This window comes from Rhinopithecus bieti, unplaced genomic scaffold (genome assembly GCF_001698545.2).
Source record: "Rhinopithecus bieti isolate Rb0 unplaced genomic scaffold, ASM169854v2 scaffold_12077, whole genome shotgun sequence".
In the NCBI taxonomy this organism is placed as follows: Eukaryota; Metazoa; Chordata; class Mammalia; order Primates; family Cercopithecidae; genus Rhinopithecus; species Rhinopithecus bieti.
The window spans coordinates 527,729-546,795 of NW_016807340.1; the positions used below are offsets into that span (position 1 = coordinate 527,729).

The window sequence follows — 19,067 nt, forward strand, 5'->3', positions numbered from 1 at the left end:
TTTCAAATGTCCCTATTTTTAAAAATTGCTTATTTGCTTCATTTTTATTAGGTCTTCGCCAACTATAGTTAGTAACAAAAGAGTCAGTAATAGAAAATTTATCCCACCAGCCTTCACAAATGTCAACAAAAAATTTGAACTACTCAGCCTAGGAGCAACACTGAAGTTAGCTAGTGAGTTGATTCAGGTATACAAGTTAAACAAAGATCAAGCTACAGCTCTAATTCAAATAGCTCAAATGATGGCATCACATGAAAGTATTGAAGAAGTGAAGGAACTGCAAGCTCATACCCTCCCTATCACTGTCATACATGGTAAGAAGCAAGAAATAAAATAATTGTAATTGTTTTCTTTTTTTTTTTTTTTTTTGAGTTGGAGTCTTGCTCTGTCACCCAGGCTGGAGTGCAGTGGCCGGATCTCAGCTCACCGCAAGCCCCGCCTCCTGGGTTTACGCCATTCTCCTGCCTCAGCCTCCCCAGTAGCTGGACTACAGGCGCCCACCACCTCGCCCAGCTAGTTTTTTGTATTTTTTAGTAGGGACAGGGTTTCACCGTGTTAGCCAGGATGGTCTCGATCTCCTGACCTCGTGATCCACCTGTCTCGGCCTCCCAAAGTGCTGGGATTACAGGATTGAGCCACCACGCCCGGCCTAATTGTTTTCTATTCGTAAGCTTTTGTAACTCAGTCTGCTCCTTTATAATTTCCTAGTCAAATGAGGTTCAAGAATAACTCTAAGCAGACTTTTTAACCTGTACCCACTTCGGTAAACTGTTAGATGAGAACAGAACTGACTACCCTAAAAAAGGAGACTTATTAGCATATCTGATGAATGAGTAGCGTTATTAGCTTATGGGCAGAATAACCAGATTTGATTTAGATGTTTACATGTTGCTGTCTTATAGTAAACTTAACTTGATTAGCAAAACCTTTTGTTTATTCCTAGTCAGCTCACTCTTCTATCCTTTATATCAGTGATTACAAACCTTAAATCTTCTCATAACCTCATTCTTGCCCTTTCTCTTGATCTTGCCTCTAAAAGAGGAAATGGAGGTCATAACAGAAACTGCTTTCAATGTCCTGCCTTCCGTCTCCAATTTACCTGATTTTGGAGCTGTTCTTACTGCTTGGTTCTGTCATAGCAAAGGCAATTTACTTCCTCCTACTTACAGTAAATAGTTGTATCTGGATTCTGTTGCCTCAGTAGCACATTTTCTCTCATAGACCTCTACCCCAAAGCTAATCCTACTTTTTTGTCCTATTTTGAGGAGTTATATCATATCCACCCTGTTGACCAAATCAAACCTGAGAGTCATCCTAGATTATTCTCTCAAGATTAAGTGACTCTTTCTTAATCCTCCTCTTATTCTCTCACTATTCATCTCCTGCCATCAGCTTAGTCACTGAGATGTGTTCCTTCTAGATTCTATCTGTCTTTCATATTGAGTATCTCTTCTCCAGTTTACTTGTATCCCCTCAATCCAAGCCTTCATCATACCTCCATATAGCCTAGTGGGTAAGAGTGTGGGCTCTAGAGTTAGAATCCTGAATTTACATTCTGACTCTATCATTTGTTAACTGTATGATTTTGGGCAGGTTATATATCTCTTAATCTTTAATTTCCTACTCTGCAAAATGGAGATCATAATAGCATTCACCTCATAGGGTTGGAGGATTAAATGAGTTAACATACGTAAAGGGCTTAGAACAGTGCTTGGCACATGGGAGGTGCTTAGTAAAGTTGACATTTATTATTGTTATAATTATCTCACAAACTTTCTAATTGATCTACCATTAGTTGTGCCTTACTTCATATTTTCATTCAAGTTGTTTTTTTAAAACACAATCTGATTAAGTCAAACTCATTGCTTGGCCTCACACCTGTAATCCCAGCACTTTGGGAGGTCAAGGAGGGTAGCTTGCTTAAGCTCAGGAGTTCAAGATCAGCCTGGGCAACATGGCAAAACCCTGTCTCTACAAAAACATTTAAAAATTAGCTGGACATGGAGGCATGAACCTGTAGTCCCAGCTACTTGGGAGGTTGTGGTGGGAGGATGGCTTGAACCTGGGAGGCAGAGGTCGCAGTGAGTCAAGATTGCACCACTGCACTCCAGCCTGGGCAACAGAGCCAGACCCTGTCTGAAAAAAAACAAAACAAAACAAAACAAAACAAACAACCATTGCTGAAAATCTTTAGATGACATCTGCTGGCTTCTGAGATAAGATTCAAACTTTCTTCAGCTATAGCAAACAGAGCTTTTGTGATTTACCTTACTAGCTGCTGTGCCTACCTTATCAGCCTCATCTCTTACCTATTTGGTAGAGGTTATATAGAAAAGTTACTTTAACAGCTACATGCTTTGTCATGGCTCTGCCTGGAATGGCCCTTTCTCTAAGCAGTCTGGATATCTTACTCTGGAAGTCTTAGTTCTACTTCTTAATTTTAGGAAGTACTCCCATCTCCATCAAAGCAGGGATAGATTTTCTTCCTTCTGTGATCCAAAATAATATTACTTACCATATTATTTCTAATTATTACTTTACTTGTTTATAATTTTAAGTAGGCAATGGTCTCATTTAAAGTGGAAGTATTTTGGTTATCTATCCCCTGTGCTTTGCACATAGTGAGCACTCAGTGGTTTTTGAACACATTAATTAATGGAGGAGGGAGAGATGGATGAAATATTTATTATGCCTATAGAAATTTATGTTTGACCAGGCACAGAGGCTCACGCCTGTAATTCCAGCACTTTGGGAGGCCAAGGCAGGTGGATCACTTGAGTTCAGGAGTTTGAGACCAGCCTGCCAATACAGTGAAACCGTGGCTCTACTAAAAATACAAAAATTAGCCAGGTGTGGTGATGCATACCGGTAATCCCAGCTACTTGGGAGGATGAGACAGGAGAATCACTTGAACCTGGGAGGCGGAGGTTACAGTGAGCTGAGATTGTGCCATTGCACTCCAGCCTGGGTGACAGAGTGAGACTCTGTCTTAAAAAAAGAAAAGAAAAAAGAAATTTATTTATTTTATGCTCTTTATTTTTTCTTCTTCTTTTAAAATAATTAGGTGTGTTTGGAGCAGGAAAGAGTTATTTGCTGGCAGTGGTGATTTTGTTCTTTGTACAGCTGTTTGAAAAGAGTGAAGCTCCCATCGTTGGAAATGCAAGGCCATGGAAACTTCTAATTTCTTCTTCTACTAATGTGGCTGTTGATAGAGTACTTCTTGGGTAGGCATGACAAGTGCATTTAAGTAGCTATTGTTTTGGAATATTGTTGAGAGAGGCAACCCACTATGGGCCCTGAGTATCCATGTACTCTTGCTGGTTATGCCAAGAATGCAAGACATTTGTCTCTGACCCAGGAGCCAGCATCTATGAAACAGTAACAGGCTAACTAATTAGTTTGTAAGTAGGATAAAATAAAAACCAAAACTGGAAATTTTGGCACAGTGATAATCATGCAAAAATTCAAGTTCAGCCAAGAACATGTAGGGCTAGAGATGTATTGTTGGGGGAGGCAGTCTGCCAGCGGCCCTGAGCATCCCTGCTGGGATGCCAAGGATGCAAGTTCCTGACCATTCTTACCCAAAACATTTCTCACATTTTGTTTGCAATAAGCAACTTTGACTGATGAAGTAATGTCTCCCTCCAGGACGAAGAGCAGGCTTGCTTATTACTTGTTATAAGATATTGGATCCCCAGCCTCAGTGGTCTTGCCCTACTCCTCAACCCACGGCATGTGCAGGCATCTACCTGGATACTGTTTGTCTCCTCATGTGACTTGGGAGCCAAGGGAAACCAATGTAGATATGTTGATAATTATACTGCTTCCTGTGCCATGAGTAAAAGTCCTTTGTCTCTGTCCTAGGAGTCTTGGGTCTGTTACCTTAGAAGTTAAAGGCCGGGCGCGGTGGCTCAAGCCTGTAATCCCAGTACTTTGGGAGGCCGAGACGGGCGGATCACGAGGTCAGGAGATCGAGCCCATCCTGGCTAACCCGGTGAAACCCCGTCTCTACTAAAAAATACAAAAAACTAGCCGGGCGAGGTGGCGGGCGCCTGTAGTCCCAGCTCCTCGGCAGGCTGAGGCAGGAGAATGGCGGGAACCCGGGAGGCGGAGCTTGCAGTGAGCTGAGATCCGGCCACTGCACTCCAGCCTGGGCGACAGAGCGAGACTCCGTCTCCCAAAAAAAAAAAAAAAAAAGAAGTAGGTTAAAATCAGGCTGGGCACGGAGGCTTACGCCTATAATCCCAGCACTTTGGGAGGCCAATGTGGGCAGATCACTTGATGTCAGAAGTTCAACACCAGCTGGGCCGACATCGTGAAACCCCGTCTTTACTAAAAATACAAAAAAACTTAGCCCGGCGTGGTGCCAGGTGCCTGTAATCCCAGTCACTCAGGAGACTGAGACAGGAGAATTGCTTGAACTCAGAAGGCAGAGGCTGCAGTGAGCTGAAACTGCACCACTGCACTCCAGCCTGGGTAACAGAGGGAGACTGTCTCAAAAAAAAAAAAATTAATAAAAAAATAAAAAAAAAGAGGCTAGAATCAAATTCCAGAATCAGTAGTTATAGATTAGTCTCTTGTTCATCTGCCTATATGAACACATCATAGTAAAATGGCTTAACAATTTAAGTATATTATGTTTTTTATTTCAATAAGAGGAATGCAAAGAAGATAATAATCTGTTTCGAAGGTAATTTTGTGATTGTATAAGACTTTATTAAAAATGCAAAGAATATTACAGTATTTCACCAATATTCCAATGTTTAATGATCTGAATTCAACATAAATGGCAAAATTTGGTTAGGAGAAACAGTCATTATTTATAAGCCTAGGCATTTTAAAAATTAATTTTCATAATTATACAAGTGAATGCTTATGGTAGAACATACGCAGACTACACAGATGTTTTATTATATTTATTTACAGATTTTTAAATACACATACATTTTGTTTTCCAAATTTGAGATTTAATAGTATGTGTTGTTTGTGTCCTGCTTTTTTTACTTAAAAAGTTGGCTCACGCCTGTATTCCCAATACTTTGGGAGGCTGAGGTGGGCAGATCACTTGAGGTCAGGAGTTCAAGACTAGCCTGGCCAACATGGTGAATCCTCATCTCTACCAAAAATATAAAAATTAGCTGGGAATGGTGGCACATGCCTGTAATTCCAGCTACTTGGGCAGCTGAGGCACAAGAATCACTTGAACCCGGGAGGTGGAGGTTGCAGTGTGCCAAGATCACACCACTGCACTCCAGCCTGGGTGACAAAGTGAGACTCTGTCCCAAAAAAAAAATCTTAGAAAACATAATTTTTTATAACTCTATTATATTCAATGATTTTCTTATATCATACTTTAATCAATTTTTGATCAGTAAATTATTTCCAAATTCTTGCCAGTATGAATTATATTATGACAAAGATCCTTAAACATAAAACTCTGTATCCATTTCTGATTCTTTCCTTAGGAAAATAATCCTAAGCCTAGAATAAAAGATATGAAAACTTTTAAGCTTCTAAATATACTTTTCAAAATTTCCCTTCAGAAAGATTCTTCCAGTGTACACTCTTATAAGCAATTTAAAAGAGTGGCTGAGGACGTTTTGTTTGTTTGTTTGTTTGTTTGTTTGTTTTTAATAAAGACAATGAAGAGTTACCTGGAGACTACACAGGAAGGAACTTTAGATTTAACCAAACTTGCATTGGAAAAAAAATTGTAAGCTAGTATTTCAGCCCGTTAAGTTGCTATTATTCTTCAAGGTGAAGACTATGAAAAATGTGAAAATTGAAATCTGTTCATATATTGATACTAATTTGTTTCATAATTATATTGGAAAATTGTTTTTAGAGATCTATAGTTTAGTTCTCCAGCTCTTTACGTTCCCATTTTGAGGTGGTAGAAGAAGTTTTAGAGAGTTGAGTATTCACTGAGTTCCAGCTGTGTTCCCAGCATAGTGCTAGAGCTGTAAGATATATAAAAGGGAAGTGTAGGTGAGGGGTCATTCCTCACAAAGCCCTAACTAAGGGGTAATGTATGTAGAGGAACAGTCATAACCTTTGGATGTAGACAGAGTTGCCTGGATTTGAATCATGATACCTCACCTCTGAGCTTGTGTCCTCATCTCTAAGAGGAGATATAATCTAGAGCTGTAGTGAGTGTTAAGCAATGTAACATACGTAAAGAGGCTCTTCCTAACAAATCTTGGTGCTAAGTATATGGTAGCTATTGCTTTCTATATTGTGTCTTTAGAGGCAATTTTATTTGTGATAAATATTAACATTGGCTTTTTATGAACATTTAATGAGCCTTCAAGATGGAATAATGCATATTTTAAAATTCTCTAGAAAATGCATTATATTTAAAAAACCAACTACACTGCATTTACGTTGTTTGAGTTTAGGTATTTCACATTAAATTTTATAACTAAAATATACTGTTACACAAAATTATGTAATAACACAGTTATTATATAAAACTTTATTTTGTATTCTGTTTCCTAAATAATCAGAATCTATATTGTTTTCTTATTTAAAGGCTTCTCAGTCTTGGATTTGAAAACTTTATCAGAGTTGGGAGTGTTAGGAAGATTGCCAAACCAATTTTACCTTACAGGTAAGAATGCAAAATTCCAGAAGTCACAGAATGGTCAGAGGGAAGTATGGTACTTTTATATCACTCTTACCTTAAATTTGATTTTTGAAGAATGGAGAAAGACTTACCTTTTCTTGGTTAACTTAGAAAATTCGTATTTTGCTTTACTGTGATGTTACAAAAAATGAAATAAAGAGGAGTGTTTTTAATATAATTCTTTAGCCTGCATGCTGGCTCAGGAAATGAAAGTGAACAGTTAAAAGAACTACATACACTAATGAAAGAAGACCTGACTCCTACGGAAAGAGTCTATGTGAGAAAAAGCATTGAGCAGCATAAACTGGGGACAAATAGAACCCTGCTGAAACAGGTAAGAAGTAGCTTCAATTTGTTTCTTGATTTATGTATACCATTCAGATTCTCTTATTTCTGTTGATGAAATAATATTTCCTTTAAATAAAACAAACTGCCATGATAGTTTAGATTCCACTGAGGTGCATGCATGTGGATCCTTGGATATAGTCTACCCAGTGTATGTTTTATGTTTGCTTCAAAGCATTCTTCAAATTCGTGAATAGATCCAACTCACCATGACTGAGTCATCCTTTCTCCTTCTCTCTGTTTACTTTCTTTTTATAGGCTTGAAGAGGAAAGTATAGAGGTGGGAATAGATTCTTTGCAAGTTAAATGAAATTGGTTGTATTCTAGGAGAAACAGTAATGGAGAGGGTCTGACCCTGAGCAAAATATCCAAATGAAATTTGTCGTTGATGCTCTCCAAGAAAGCCAAGACCTTTAGTGTTTGTATATATCCAAAAATCCAGGAGGCTCAGATACTAGCTTCCAGGTATTGGGAGCCAAGACTAAGCACACAAGATTCCAGGCTGTAACAGGTAGCACCATCTTCTTTATCAAGTTTTGATCCAGGGAAGCCTGGGCATCAGCTGTTGGAAGAGAGAAATCAATCAGCAGCTTCCTCACATGAAAGGAGAGCATGGGGAAAAGCAATGGGGATGGAGTAAAAGAAAGTTGTTGGCTTCTTGGGCCACTTGCACATTGGCAACTTTCTGCTAGAGAGTTGAGAAAATCAGTCTACTTGGGACCCTGTATTAATCAGCTATTGCTGAAATAATGAGGGTTGACAAACTCAGTCTCAGTACATTAAGACAACAGCTTTTGGCTCCACAGGTCAAGTGGCGTCGCTTGGCCTGAGGCTACGGATCAAGTCTCTCATTCTGAGAGCAGTTGCTATGGCATGATCTTCTAACAGATGGCAGAAGTGCAAGAGGGCAGGACAGATCACAGAAACACATTTAAGGCTTCAGTTCATATTATGTCTGCTGACATTCCATTTGCTGTAACAGGTCACATGGCCAAGTCTAACATCAGTGAGGCAAGGAAATATACTCCCCTACTTCTCTGGTGGGAAGCACTGCCAAGTAACATGGCAAAGGGTGTAGATATGTAATACTAATATCCTAAAGCAGGAAGGAGAAACTGGAAATAATAACTAATCTGTAACAAGTTTTGGTTCTGGAAGTCCTCAGAAAACTTCAGACTAACTTTCTGTTATTTGAATTATAGAGTTAACTCTGTACTCTCTTAACCAAATCCAGAAAGGCTTAGTTTGGCTGTGTTGAATTAATACAAATTAGTCATTTATTTAAACTACTTACCATTTTACTCACCCAACGTAACAATGATACATAAGAATAATGTATTGTTGTTAACGATTTCTTGGATGATTTTCTGAATGAAAGCTGAGTTACCATGATCTATTGCTCATTGATATCACCTATTTACAAATGAAAACTATTTTAGAGGAATTTTTTTTAGATGTTTTCTCTGACATATTTCTAAGGTCCAGTCAGGCATTCAGACCTGACACCTTTTTTTTTTTTTTGAGCCGGAGTCACTCTGTCACCCAGGCTGGAGTACAGTGGCGCAGTCTCGGCTCACTGCAACCTCCACCTCCTGGGTTCAAGCAATTCTCCTGCCTCAGCATCCTGAGTAGCTGGGACTACAGGCACATGCCACGACACCCGGCTAATTTTTGTATTTTTAGTAGAGACGGGGTTTCACAATGTTGTCCAGGCTGGTCTCAAACTCCTGACCTTAAGTGATCCTCCCACCTCCGCCTCCCAAAGTGCTGGGATTACAGGCATGAGCCACCACACCCGGAAGACCTGACTCATTTCTAAAGTGACATGTCTTCACAATAAAACTAATTTTTAAAAATGCTTCATAGTTAATTAATACTTGCTAGGTCAGTAACAAAATCTTTTCTGCTGTTAGAATCTCAGCAACATAATAATAAATTAAAAGATAATATAATTTTTTAAAGAAAACTTAATACTTTAGGTTTTATATTAGATATTTCTTTAAATTTAAAACTTCCTGACACAGAACTTTAGAGTTCTCATTCTAAGATTGTTTTGTAGATATAGCTGCCAGAAATTAAATAAAATGAATAATATTTCAGAGTGGCACTGAAGCTTGATCATTTTTAAAGAACTGAACGTTTAAATACTGTGGAATTTCTGATATAAATATGGCTTTAAGATTTTGTTTTGTTTTAACAAAAGAAGAAAACCTAACTGATACAGGGCTATTGTGTGTGGTAAATATTATTTATTATTAAAGAAAATAAGGCGGTTGTAATGTTTTCTTGTTTTGTAGGATCTGTGGAGGCAATATTTAATTTGTAAAGTATATTTTTTGTTAGTTTGTTGAAAAAAGATATGGTCAGTTGGTATGAACTGCCCTTGCTATCAAGAAGTATAATTTTATAGATCTTCAGATTGTTAGAAGAGAATAAGTACAATCATATATCATTTAACAATGGAATTACATTCTGAGAAATGTATTGTTTTACAGTTTTGTCATTGTGTGAACGTCATAGTGTACTTACACAAACCTAGATGGTATAGCCTACTACACACCTAGGCCACATGGTATAGCCTGTTGCTCCTCACCTACAAATCTGTACAGCATGTTACTGTACTGAATACTGTAGGCAATTAATTGTAGCACGATGGTATTTCTGTATCTAAACAGAAAATGTACTGTAAAAATATGGTATAAAAGATTTAAAATGGTACACCTATGTAGGGAGGGAGGGAAGGAGAAATTGGAAATAATAACCACAAAGTTTTGGTTCTAGAAGTCCTCAGAAAACTATGTATATTATAGCTTTTTAATAGTTAACTTTATAGTTAAATTACCATGAATGGAGCTTGCAGGACTGGAAGTCACTGTGGTTGAGTTAGTGAGTGAGTGGTGAGTGAATGTGGAGGCCTAGGACATTGCTGTACACTACTGTAGACTTAAAAAAAAGTTTTAATTTTTTTGAGACAGAATCTTGCTCTGTCCAGGCTGGAGTGCAGTCTGCAATCTCAACTCACTGCAACCTCCGCTTCCCGGGTTCAAGCGATTCTTCTGCCTCAGCCTCCCGAGTAGCTGGGATTACAGACACCTGCCACCATGCCTGGCTAATTTTTGCATTTTTATTAGAGATGGGGTTTCACCACGTTGGCCAGGCTGGTCTCAAACCCCTGACCTTCAGCGATCCACCTGCTTCAGCCTCCCAAAGTGCTGGGATTACAGGTGTGAGCAACCGCGCCTGGCCTACTGTGGACTTTGTAAACACTGTACAGTTAGGCTACCCCAAATTTATTTAAAAATTTTTTCTTTCTTCAGTAATAAATTAGCTTATTATAACATTTTTACTTTATATAAAGTTTAAAATTTTAAAACTGTTTGATTCTTTTGTAATAACGCAGCTTGAAACACAAACATTTTGTATATACAAAATATTCCATAAGCCTTATTTAAAATTTTTCTTCTTTTATCTTTAAAACTGTTTTTTTCTTTTATTGTTTAAAACTAAGATACAAACACACACATTATTCTAGGCCTACCCAGGGTCAGGATCATCAATATCACTGTCTTCCCCCTCTACATCTTGTCCCACTAGAAAGTTTTTAGGGGCAGTAGGACACATGGGGCTGTCAGGGCTTATGATAACAATACCTTCTGGATACCTCCTGAAGGACGTCCCTGAAACTGTTTTATAAACAACCTTTTTTTTTTTTAAAATAAGTAGGAGTACATTCTAAAATAATAATAAAAGTGTGCTATAGTAAATGTATAAACCACCAAAATAGTCATTTATTATCAAGTATTATGAATTGTACATAACTGTATGTGCTATAATTTTATGTGACTGGCAGTACAGTAGGTTTGTTTACACCAGGATCACCACAAACACATGCATAATGCATTGTGCTGTGAGGGTTGTGATGTCACTAGGGGCTGGGAATTTTTCAGCTCCATTATAATTTTATGAGACCATCATCATATATCTGGTCCATCATTGACCGAAACATCACATTGTTATGTGGCACATGACTGTATATGTATAGGTACATGTATGTATATATGTTTGTGTTTATACACACAGATGTATATGAACACAAACGTACGTGTGTATATGTGTATGTACACATATGTGTACAGATAGCGGGCTACTAGGTCAATGACTACATTGAATTAGAAAATTCATAGATTTCCCTATTGTTTACACTTAATTTTAGAGATTAAAAATCAGCTTTTATGAAGCTTTTTGCCTTCAGAGTAATGGCATGTTGCTGTAATGTGTAACTTACAAGATTCAAATATATTCACAGGCTACGAGTACATTTTATTTACTGTTGTTTAAAATTAGTCATCTTTACATTTTTAAATAAATAAAACTAATGTGCCTGAAGGTTAAGCAAAGAATATTTCTTTAACATATTCAATGTTTTTTGTGAAGAACTTTGGCCTGTGTTGATATAATGTATGTTGTCTAACCTCATCTAGACAATAAAATATGTGCGTCATCCTTGATATTTTACAAATGCTTGATATTGTGATACTTTCCTTCTGAATATCAAAATATGTCTTTTATTTGTTCTTGTTAATGGGCTTGTGGCTTAAGTAACCTACATTTGTTGATTTCCATTTTGTATGTAGGAATAATAAAAATATGGAGATATGATGATCTAAGATTTCTGATGGCTAGGAATTAAATTAGGACTAGCTCACTCTCCAATTTTAGCCTACAAGTTCTTTGGTAAATACATTCTCTTATTTTCTTTTAATAGTTGTTAATTAATAACATTTTTGTTGTAATAAAGGTTCGAGTAGTTGGAGTTACCTGTGCAGCCTGCCCATTCCCATGCATGAATGATCTTAAATTTCCTGTAGTTGTGTTGGATGAGTGTAGTCAGATAACCGAACCGGCCTCTCTCCTTCCCATTGCAAGGTAACCTAAAATATTCTTTTCCTAGGGGTAACACCTATAATCCTAGCACTTTATGAGGCTGAGGCGGCTGGATTGCTTGAGTCTAGGAGTTTGAGACCAGCTTGGGCAACATGGCAAATCCCCGTTTCTACAGAAAATAACAGAATTAGCTGGGCATGGTAGTGTGTGCCTAAAGTCACAACAACTTGGGAGGCTGAGGTGGGAGGACTGCTTGAGCCCAGGAGGTCAAGGCTGCAGTGAGCAGGGATCGCACGACTGCAGTCTAGCCTGGGTGACACAGAGTGAAACCCTATCTCAAAAAAAAAGAAAAGAAAAAAGAAAAAATAATAATACTGAAGCATGAAAGGATTAAATAATCTGCTGGGTATCTAAAATATAATGGAGTTGAGATTTAGATATAGGTTTGTTTATAAAACTTTCATTTTTCCCCACTATATCCTACTCCTATTTAGGAAAACATTTAGCCCCTGAGAACCCAATTTACTTAATTTCTAAGACAACGGTTTAAGCTAAATGACTCCTGAGAAAGACTTTAATTTTAAGAGTTTATGGATTCTAAAAACCAGCATTTCCCAGATATGCTCTGTGAAATATTAATTCCATGCAGAGGCAAGGGGCACCTACTAGCTTTTATGTGTGGGGAGGGTAACTAAATTATATAAAGGATTCTTTATTGCGTAACTTTTCAAAGGCTTTAATGCGCTTAATAGCACTACTAAACTTTATTAGTACTCAGGATATTTCATGGCATTTGAATATTTCGAAGTGCAATTTTGGCAAACAGTGTAATAAATGATGTTAATGCAGTCTTTTAATTGCTTAGATTAATTTTGAAATTCTGTTTTAGGTTTGAGTGTGAAAAGCTGATTCTTGTTGGAGATCCCAAACAGCTACCTCCTACTATTCAGGGTTCTGATGCAGCTCATGAAAATGGATTAGAACAAACTCTTTTTGATCGACTTTGCTTAATGGTACATACTGCTAAATTCTTACAGAATTATCATTTATTGATTCTGCATTGTGTGTGTGTGTTGATAGAGAATGAAAATATTAGAAGACTTAGTCCTGCCTTAAAATAATGTATAATTGGAGTTGTCTGGAAAATATTAATCTTAAATACAAGTGGAACCCTGTAATTTAAGTACCTTTTTTTTTTTGTTTTTGAGACAGAGTCTCACTCTGTCACCCAGGCTGGAGTGCAGTGGCGTGATCTCGGCTCACTGCAAGCTCTGCCTCCCGGGTTTATGCCATTCTTCTGCCTCAGCCTCGCTGGGACCACAGGCGCCCACCGCCTCGCCCGGCTGGGTTTCTTTTTTGTATTTTTTAGTAGAGACAGGGTTTCACCGTGTTAGCCAGGATGGTCTCGATCTCCTGACCTCGTGATCCGCCCGCCTCAGCCTCCCAAAGTGCTGGGATTACAGGCTTGAGCCACCGCGCCCGGCCAGTACCTTTTATAAAAAGAAATTTTTCCCTATTTACTTGAGTACTGGGTAGGAGTATATAGCTTTTGCTCTAAAACCAAAAAAACCTATAATGTCTCTATTATCTACATGGAGCACTACTTCACATTGTAAATAATTTTTAAATTAGTAATTAACATTTTTTAATTGGGGTGGAATTTACTATCTTAGTCTATTTTGTGCTGGTATAACAGAACAACCTGAGACTGGGTAATGAATGAAGAACAGAGATTTATTTATTATAGTTCCGAAGGCTGAGATGTCTAAGACCTAGGGACCTGCATTTGGCAGGGACCTTCTTGCTTCATTGTCATCCTGTAGTGGAGGGCAGAAGAGCAAGAGAGTGGGAGAGGCCAAACTCATCCTTTTATGAGGAAGCCACTCATGTGATAATGGCATTAATCCATTAACCCACACACATATACCAGGAATGGCATTAATCCATTCACAAATCCATCTTTTTATGAAGTATCCACTCATGTTGATAATGGCATTAATCTGTGAGGATTACAAAGAATCCTCATGGCCTAATCACCTTTTGAAAGTCCCACCTCTCAACACTGTTGCATGGGGATGAAGTTTCCAACACAGGAAATTTGAGGGACACATTCAAACCATTGCATTCATCTAACATAAAACCATTTTTTGAATTTCTTTAAAAAAAATTTTTTTTTCTTTACAGCATGCAGTTTATATAGCAGAAACTATTTTAAAGTGAACAGTTTAGTAACATTTAGTACATTCACAGTTTCTTGTGTAACCACTACCTCTGTCTGGTTTAAAAATGTTTTCATCACTTCAAAATAAAATCCATACCCATTTAGCAGTTAACTGCCCATTTCTTCTTCCCTACAGCTTCTGGAAGGTACCAGCCTGCTTTCTCTCTGTATGGATTTATTTATTCTGGATATTTTATATAAATGGAATCATACAATATGTGACATTTTGTGTCTCTCTTCTTTCATTTTTTGAGGTTCTTTCATGTTGTAGCATGTATCGGTACTATATTATTATTACTTTGAAGTACATTCATAATGTTGTACAACCATCACTTGTCCATTTCCAGAATTTTTTCATTGTCCCAAACAGAAACTTTGAACCATTAAGCAATAATTTCCCATTTCCTCTTCCCTCAGCCCCTAGTAACCTCTGTTCTATTTTCTAGCTCTATGAATTTGCCTATTCTAGGTGCCTCGTTTGAGTAGAGTCATACAATATTTGTCATTTTACATCTGTCTGATTTACTTAGCATAATGTAGAGTTCATCCTTGTTGTAGCATGTATCAGAATTTAATTCCTTTATAAGGCTAAATAATATTCCATTGCATGTATGTACTACATTTCTGTTGATAGATAGTTGGGTTGTTTTCACCTTTTGGCTCTTGTGAATAATCTCTTGTTCAAATCCCTGCTTTCAGTTCAGTGCATACCCAGAAGTATAATTGTTGGGTCATATGATAATTGTATGTTTAAATTTTTGAGGAACCACCAAACTTTTTTCTATAGTAGCTGCATCATTTTACTCTCCCAACAGCAGTTGCACAAGGGTTCTGATTTATCTACATTCTCACCAACACTTCTTGTTGGTTTTTGAATATCATAGCCATCCTAATGGATGTGAAGGGGTATCTTATTGTGGTTTCCCTAAAGACTAATGATCTTGAGCATCTTTTCATGAGCTTATTGGCCATTTTTATATCCTCTTTGAAGAAATGCCTATTCAAGTCCTTTGCCTATTTTTTAATTGGGTTGTTTGGTTTTTTTGTTGTTGCGTTATAGAAGGTTTTTTTTTATATATATATTCTAGAAATTAGTCTCTTTTCAAATATATGATTTGCAATTTTTTTTCCATTTTGTTGGTTGTCTTTTCACTTTCTTAATAGTGTTTTTTGATGCACAAGAGTTCTTAGTTTTGATGAAGTTCAATTTACCTATTTTTTAATTCTGTTGCTTGTGCTTTTAGTGTTATATCTATGAAATTGTTGCCAATTCAATGTCATGAAAATTTTCCCCAATATTTTCTTCTAAGAATTTTATAATTTTAGCTCTTATGTTGAGGTCTTTGATCCATTTTGAGTTAATTTTTGTATATGGTATAAGGGTCCAATTTCATTCTTTTGCATGTGGATATATAGTTTTCCCAATGTGTGGAAAAGACTCTCCTTTTTTCCCATGTAATTGTCTTGGAACCCTCATCAAAAATCAGTTGAGCACATATACAAGGGTTTATTTCTGGACTTTCTATTCTATTCCATTGGTCATTGGCTTGTAGATGCTACCTTCTTGCTGTGTCCTCACATGGTAGAGAGAGAAAGAGAGAACACTGTTTCTATACAAACTATACAACTGTATAAACACTATGTTTGTATAGTTGCCATTCTTGTTTCATTTTCTGATGTTCATGCTTGGATGTCAGATACTCTCTCAGATTGTATTCTCTGTTTTCTCAGTACCCTGGAATTATGGTGATGTCCCATCAAAGTGATAGGACAGCTGAGGCCCAAGAGTATCCCTGGGAAAGGGACATTGTTCTTGAGCCTTCAGTTCTACTAAAAACTGCCAAGTTCACTTTCCCTTTTTCATTATTCTTAGGAACCATTGCCATCATATGAATTCTGGCTCACTGTGCTGCTTTTTCCCCTTCCACCCCAGAATCTTGTTTCTTTCTCGATGACAAGTACTTTTTAAAGTTTATGGCATTTGGTTGGCTGTAAACCTTTCTTTGTTGCATAATTGCTGAATTATCTTTGCTGCTGTTTTTGTATTTTTTGTACCTTTATATATTGGAGAATGGATTCTACAAGGCAGCTTTATTCTACCTTCTTAATTAAGAAGTTCCCCCTTAGATTGAATTTCAAGTTGCATTGAATTTTGAGTTGAATTTTATTTCGTTTTGTGAAGAACGAAGCTTTCAGTTGTCTTGAGCTGTTAATTGTAATTTAATTGCAAATCTTTCTACCTCTTCTGTGACAAGTCAGTGTCCAACCTCTTTTGTATCAGACATTTTCAATGGCTTTGTAAAAAAAATCTTAACTAAAAAAAAAAAAAAAAAAAAATCTAGGCCGGGCGCGGTGGCACAAGCCTGTAATCCCAGCACTTTGGGAGGCCGAGACAGGTGGATCACGAGGTCAGGAGATCGAGACCATCCTGGCTAACACGGTGAAACCCCGTCTCTACTAAAAAATACAAAAAACTAGCAGGGCGAGGTGGCGGGCGCCTGTAGTCCCAGCTACTCGGAAGGCTGAGGCAGGAGAATGGCGTGAACCCGGGAGGCGGAGCTTGCAGTGAGCTGAGATCCGGCCACAGCACTCCAGCCCAGGCAAGAGAGCGAGACTCCGTCTGGGAAAAAAAAAAAAAATCTTAAAAAAGGGCTGGGCATGGTGGCTCTGGCCTGTAAATCCCAGCACTTTGGGAGACTGAGGTGGGAGGATCACTTAAGGCCACAAGTTTGACACCAGCTCTGGCACCAGAGTAAGATCCTGCCTCTACCAAAAAAATTTAAATAAAAAGTTATCTAAATTCTTAAAACATTTTTGAATAGGTGATATAGTCATATGGTTCAGAACTCAAGTGGACCCAAAAAACATGGAGATAGTGAAGACTTCTCCTCCTGTCCCCCAATCATTCATTTTCTCTCCTTCAAAGAAACTGTCATCCCTTTCTTGTACCTTTCTTGTGATATTTTATGCCTGTAAGCAAATATAGAGCTTTTTCCCTCCCCATCTTAACAAATGGTAGTGTACTCTGCATACTGTTCTGCCCTTTTCCATGTACGTATTGTCAATGCCTTTTAAAATATGAAGTGGGTTTTTATTTGGGGGAATTATAAAACGCAAATAAGGGGTGGACAAAAAAGTGAGTTAGTCACAGAGTAGAATAAAAAACAGTTATTATGAATGAGCTAGATCCATATGGATATTCTCAGAAACATAATGGATATTGAAAGAAGCAAAGCACAAAGGGATAATTATAATAAAATGCCATTTATGAGAATTTCAAAAGCACATAATATATATTATTTATAGATTCATACTAATACAGTAAACATATAAAAACATGTATGACGAGTCCACAAAACAAAATCAGGACTGGGTTTATTTCTGGGAAAGGTGGTAGAGGAAAGCAATGAAGGAGGATCTTTAGCTATACATGTCATATTTTATCTAACAAAAGAGAGAGCCAAAACAAAAATGACTTAATGTGGCTAATGTCAAGTCTGGATGGTAAGTTCATGGATGTAATATTATTTCTTTGCTTTCTGTATATTTGAACTAGTTCACAATTATTTTATTTTTTTTTTTTGGGGGGGGGCGGAGTCTCGCTCTGTCGCCCGGACTGGAGTGCAGTGGCCGGATCTCAGCTCACTGCAAGCTCCGCCTCCCGGGTTTACGCCATTCTCCTGCCTCAGCCTCCCGAGTAGCTGGGACTACAGGCACCCGCCACCTCGCCCGGCTAGTTTTGTATTTTAGTAGAGACGGGGTTTCACCGTGTTAGCCAGGATGGTCTCGATCTCCTGACCTCGTGATCCGCCCGTCTCGGCCTCCCAAAGTGCTGGGATTACAGGCTTGAGCCACCGCGCCCGGCCTAGTTCACAATTATTAAAAGTAAAAGAAATAAAAGTAATCACTATTCATTATAGAAAGTGTAGAAACTACAGACAAGAGAAAAGGCAAGCTGGGTGTGATGGTTCGTGCCTATAATCTATAATCTCAGCTGCTTGGGAGGCTGAGGTGAGAGGGTCATTTGAGTCCAGGAGTTCGAGGCTGCAGTGAGCTATGTCTCACCACTGTATTCCAGCCTGGGCAGCAGAGCAGGATCCTGTCTCTTAAAAAAAAAAAAAGAAAAGAAAAAGAAAAAAAAAGAAAGAAAAGAAAAAAATAGATAAAGTCGGGTGGGGTGTCAGGCACCTGTAGTCCCAGCTACTCAGGAAGCTGAGGCAGAAGGATCGTGTGAGCCCCAGGAGTTTGAGGCCAGCCTAAGCAACAGCGAGACCCTGTCTCAGAAAAGAAAGAAAAAAGGTAAAAACAAAACAAAAACATCTGTAATAACTTCACTGCCCTTAAGAGAAAATTCTCTGTAATGTTTTAGTATTTTTCCTTCCATCTTTTATCCTAGGGTTATATGCCTATATCAAATATATGTATTTATACATAGTTGAAACCATACCATAAATATAACTTCTATCTTGCCTTTTTAAACTTTGTGTAATAGTAAATCATCTCCCCTTGTTACTACTAGCTTTGTAATCATTACTGTTGTCATAAATATGTTGATCACTAAGTATTATGTGGTGTGGATATACCATAATTTAGTCATTTCTCTAACATTTGAGCAGCTCACTGCAACCTCCACCTCTTGGGTTCAAGGGATTCTCCTACCTCAGCCTCCCGAGTAGCTGGGATTACAGGCGCCTGCCACCATGCTTAGCTAATTTTTGTATTTTTAGTAGAGATGGGGTTTTACCATGTTTGCCAGGCAGGTCTCGAACTCCTGACCTCAGGTGATCTACCCACCTTGACCTCCCAAAGTGCTGGAATTACAGGCGTTGAACCATTGCGCCCGGCCTGAGCATTGTTTTTCTTTCAGCATTTTTATACTTGACACTTTTGTCAGCAGTTTCACGTGCTTGCTGACTTAGACTTATAAACATAGACAAATTTATGCCCCAAAGAGTACTAGGATTTTTTTTTTTTTTTTTTTTTTTTTTTTTT

The 19,067-nt window shown here is 37.9% G+C and overlaps 1 protein-coding gene across 1 annotated transcript in view; it reads left to right on the forward strand.

The window, feature by feature from the left end:
- The window catches only part of ZGRF1 (zinc finger GRF-type containing 1), an 82,089-nt gene that overhangs the window by 60,336 nt on the left and 2,686 nt on the right, over positions 1-19,067 (forward strand). Inside the window, 6 exon segments of the mRNA XM_017881366.1 lie at positions 52-314; positions 3,065-3,224; positions 6,533-6,610; positions 6,812-6,959; positions 11,769-11,896; positions 12,744-12,867. Of these exon segments, the coding sequence (XP_017736855.1) occupies positions 52-314; positions 3,065-3,224; positions 6,533-6,610; positions 6,812-6,959; positions 11,769-11,896; positions 12,744-12,867 (901 nt within the window).